This window comes from Apteryx rowi, unplaced genomic scaffold (genome assembly GCF_003343035.1).
Source record: "Apteryx rowi isolate R43461 unplaced genomic scaffold, aptRow1 scaffold_331, whole genome shotgun sequence".
Lineage (NCBI taxonomy): Eukaryota > Metazoa > Chordata > Aves > Apterygiformes > Apterygidae > Apteryx > Apteryx rowi.
Window position 1 is genome coordinate 608,181 of NW_020449764.1, and position 4,577 is coordinate 612,757.

A 4,577-nucleotide genomic window follows, 5' to 3' on the forward strand; every position below is an offset into this window, starting at 1 on the left:
GCGATGAGAGGTGGGACATGCATCTATTTTAAATGTTCATTTAAAGGGAAGAGAAAGCCTCGGTTTTGTCTTCTGCTAGTTCGGATTGAGGTGGGAGGACAGCTTAATTATCCCCACGCCGAAGATTTACGCTTGCAGGACTGAAAAAGAGCGGGGCAAAGATTTCGGGAGAAAGAAGCACGCACAAAATCAGGACGTTTTTCCCTGGCTCTTTACCTAAGCCGTTAGGATGATCTGCGCCTTCTCGGTTATTTATTTTATATCTTTTATTCTCATAGCCATCGCTGAAAAATGGTCTATGCTTTTTGGAAGTTGAGGCGATCGTTTTGGGTATATTTGCTCCGTCTTTTGGTAATACTGCTGCTTCTTGCCCAACGTCTTTGCATATTATGTTTTAAAAKATWTWTTTTTTTAAGGCTACAAAATAGAAAATTAGTCCAAAATGTTATAAACTTACCACGGTTTGTAATACATATGAATACTCCATTGATACAGTAACAGCAACAACATAAACTTTTAACTCCATTAATTCACTTCTATTTGGCCCTTTTTTCTTCAAAATTACAAGGCAATAATTATTCAGACGTTTCAGCCCTTATATTCTGCTACAAACAGCATAGAAAAATGATGACTACAATTTCAACATAGTTTTTATTTCATATTGTTATGGCCAAACATTTTCTGAATAAATGCTTCTCCTAAGTTATAGAAGAAAATATGTCCACTTCCCGAAAAGCAGCATTCTTCAGAAGAATATAACAAATTAAACCGATATAGATAACAGAAAAAGGAATCGTTGTCAATATTATTTAATATGTTGTTTGAGGAGGCAAAGTTTAAACATCTCAAGACTCTATTTAAATGCTATTAAATTAAATACGAATACAAACAGAAATAGATTAAAAAWTAAGAGAAATCCTGCCTTTCTGTATTCAGTAAAACGCAGAGTAGTGAAAAGTTAAGGTTTACCTAGTAAGGGGTTTGGRGTTCTTTTTTTTCCTTGTGAATTCCTAATAAATCTTTCCCCCACTGGGTATTTATAAATTATCTTCTCTCTCACAGACACACACACGCACACACACACGCACTTGTTTTTTCTTATAATAGAAACATTTTCCTTTCATCAAGAATCTGAGTACTGTAYATGAATGATTTAAGATCAGCCATTGATTTCTGGTGCATTGGTGAGTTACCATCACATCATGACCATAAAATCCTACTGCACTTGATAAAAATGTTAACTTCCAAGAACAACTTAACTCACGCCTTCGCGGTGTCCACATAGGAATAGGAACTGCTGCTATTTTYTATTTTAAATACTTCAGTGGATGTAAGTACGTATGTAAATACACATATAAGAATATAAGTTATTTTCTGAAAATACTTTAGTCAATTCAGGTTTTTGCTTTGTTGAAAATTCTAGTATCGGATATCTTAATACCATGCTGTTTAGCTCTATTTACTTCTGTGCACCATTTCTAGGTTTTTATGTTCAAAGATGAAACCAAAATCTGCTCAATCGACAATAAAAGTGTTGGGAAAAATAAAATGTTAACTTGTCTTTTAGGGGGGAAATGCCTTAATTATACCACTGCAAGTATTCCAACAACAATAATTACTTGAAAAGGCTTTTAGACTAGACTGAAATTATCCCTACACAAAATAAAGGAAACGTATTTACTTAAATTATTTCTCTAAGGATGGTTTTAAAGTTTTATTCCTTTATTATCTTTTTTAGCTTTCTTTTTCTCTTTCTTTCTTTTTCTCTTTCTTTCTTTAATTCCACGCCTTTTCCCACCGTCAATTTTAATGCAAGTATTTTTTAACGAAGCCATAGAAAGACTGACTAACATCAACATTTGAACTTTTTCCTCTTTTCCATGTTGTGGAAGCGGATGTTTGAGAATTGTCCCTCAGTTCAAGGCAGGAACGAGCGAAATCCTCTCTTATTCACCTTTCTTGAGTCAATATCGTGGAGACGGATGCAATGGAAAGCAGCAAAAATCCACCCAGGGCAGAGAGAGAAAAAAAAAAAAGAGAGGTTTAGAAGAGTGTCTTTAACTTCTCTGAACGTTGAAGGATTGGGGAATAGAGCTGGCATTGCGAGGGGTCCGGAGGGGCGCAGGGGGTGTTAGGCACACTGAAGCAGTGTTTAAGTTGGGAGGGTTTGGGGTCGTTATTAGCTGAAATACGTCTCGGTAATATTTGCTGACTGCGATAAACGAATTTCAAAATCTACCCCCTGTGTGTTTAGATTGTGCAAAATTGCAGCGTTGGCATCTTAGGGGTAAGTTTGCTCCGTTGTTACCAAACGCCAATAAAATAGAAAGCCTCTCTCTTATTTCCCTTACCCCACCCCCCTCTTCTCCCTACTTTTCATTATAAGTATCATGCAAAAAAAAATTAAAGTTACTGAGGCTGGGGTGAGGTAGGGAAGCAGCCATCAGTTACTGACCATAAAGGTTCTGCTCGGGAGGTGATAAGCGAAACAATACTTTTAGTTTGCAATCATCCCCAAACACATCTTCAGCAAGTCCTCGACGTGAGCAGGGGCTGGGGGAGGAGGGAGCGAGGGGGCTGGGAGAGAGACACAAAAAGTCAAYGTTATATATGAAAAACTATAATCATTTTAATTCAATATTGACACCTCAACATCTCGCTATAATGCGGACGGGTCCAATCGAAACCTCTGTTTTATAGCAGTAGAGGAACGAACTCGTAAAATCCTAACGGCTTTTATGTAGTGCGGTATAAACAACAACAACATCCCCGGCTTTATGGCATTTTATAGTTTGTTAAACAGTTTACAGCCTTTTTTGGGGCTATTACAAATGCAATTCCCTTCATGTGATAGTTAAACCTTTATCAATAATAAGGAAATTGATCATTAAAATGTTAAATATGACTACCTCGTTTGTTTTAAAATATGTTTAGGGTAAGAAGCTGTATGATTTGATAACTTGTATTAAAATACCAATTACATTTATAGGACCTTTTAAAACTGGTAGCAATTAAATCGTGTTCTTTTACAGTTTTCCAAAGCGACCCTGACATTTAAAAAGGCTAAAACTGCCTCGTTAAAATTTTGAAATTAACGACTGAGAGCGCTTCTCTTTAATTTTCCAACACTCCCAAAAAATCAATCTTTTGGGTGGTCTAGGTATGTGATTTGTTGTGAGGCGAGAGATATCTCATTAATGTAGGTAGTTAAACATATTTAATCCGTATATTCACCCCACCTCCTTCTCCCTCTCTCTCTCTCTCTCTCTCTCTCTCTCGCTCCCTCTCTCTCTCTCTCGCTCCCTCTCTCTCTCTCTCCCCCTCGCTTGCTTTTCCTTCTTTATTCTCTCACACTCTTCCTTTCACAATCATGCAGTGCAGAGTCCGTGTGGAGTAAGGAGAAGCCAATAGGATGAGGTTTTGGTAATAGATGCAAATGATCATGAAAAGACACTGCAAAATATGAAACAACTCATTTGCGCTGAAGTAAATCACTGAAAACTGTTTATGAACTGGCATCTCTTCTTGGAAATGTAAAGCGAGAACTCTTTAAGTGGCGATTTTTTTTTTTTTTAGGGGTGGGGGGGGAGGAAAGAATTCAATATCATGCAGGCTTAGAGTTTTGATTATATCCTCCTTTTATATTCCTGGAAATCACAAACTGTCGTTGCTTAGCATCTTAGCGCTTTCTTTTTTTGCTAATAGATTCCCGCGGTCTGGTTTGCTTGGCTTTTTTTTTTTTTTTCCTCTTCTCCAAAACCAAATATTATTATTTAAATTAAAATGAGCTCTTACTTCGTCAACTCACTCTTCTCCAAATACAAAACCGGGGACTCCTTGCGTCCCAACTACTATGACTGCGGGTTCGCCCAGGAGCTCGGGGGCAGACCCACGGTGGTGTACGGACCCAGCGCGGGGGGCACCTTCCAGCACCCCCCCCAGATCCAGGAGTTTTACCACGGCGCCTCCTCGCTCTCCAGCTCCCCTTACCAACAGAATCCCTGCGCCGTGGCGTGCCATGGCGACCCCGGCAACTTCTACGGCTACGAGCCCTTGCAAAGGCAGAGCCTCTTCGCCGCCCAGGACTCGGAGCTGGTGCAGTACACGGACTGCAAGCTGGCGGCCGGCGGCCTCGGCGAGGAGGCGGAGAGCGCGGAGCAGAGCCCTTCGCCCACCCAGCTCTTCCCCTGGATGCGACCGCAAGGTGAGGCGAGATGGGAAGGACGGCGAGGAGGCATTTCCTTTGAGCCCGTCGAGCAGCCCCGCTTTCCCTCTGTCTGTCTGTCTGTCCGGCTGCCTGGCTGCCTGCCTGGCGTGCCCGCTCGCTTTCTTTGCCCCCTTTTTCTCCCCCGCTGCCTGGGTTTTACTGCTTTATGGGGGTAAACTTTTGCACTTGTAAATTGCTTTATAGTTTAATTGCCCTGAAGGAGACCTTTTCTTCTGGGGGCTGAGCGAGCTGGGCTTTCTGTGGAAGGAAGCGTCCTTAAAGTTTATGGCACTTTTATAGCCTGAAAGAGCCCCTTCATTTTTGTTTCGCGTTGGATTTGGGGTTTCGGTGGTGCTGCTCTCTCGCTCCT

At 40.8% G+C, this 4,577-nt stretch overlaps 1 protein-coding gene and 1 long non-coding RNA gene across 4 annotated transcripts in view; one reads left to right on the forward strand and one right to left on the reverse strand.

Annotated features, from left to right (window-relative positions):
• Window positions 1–793: 793 nt before the first annotated feature.
• Window positions 794–4,577, reverse strand: part of LOC112968990 — a 4,320-nt gene continuing 536 nt past the window's right edge. The window contains exons 1-3 of one of the 2 annotated variants that reach the window (XR_003254518.1): window positions 3,991–4,056; window positions 2,456–2,577; window positions 794–1,958 (exon numbers count right to left, since the gene is read on the reverse strand). This is a non-coding gene — a long non-coding RNA (uncharacterized LOC112968990). Of the gene's footprint in view, window positions 1,959–2,455; window positions 2,578–3,990; window positions 4,057–4,577 lie in introns of those variants that run through there. The other variant, XR_003254519.1, reaches the window with a different exon arrangement.
• The window catches only part of HOXB8 (homeobox B8), a 2,117-nt gene continuing 1,281 nt past the window's right edge, over window positions 3,742–4,577 (forward strand). Inside the window, exon 1 of one of the 2 annotated variants that reach the window (XM_026071807.1) lies at window positions 3,742–4,204. In XM_026071807.1, coding sequence (XP_025927592.1) covers window positions 3,784–4,204 — 421 coding nt within the window. In that variant the 5' untranslated portion in view covers window positions 3,742–3,783. The remainder of the gene's footprint in view (window positions 4,205–4,577) is intronic. The other variant, XM_026071806.1, reaches the window with a different exon arrangement.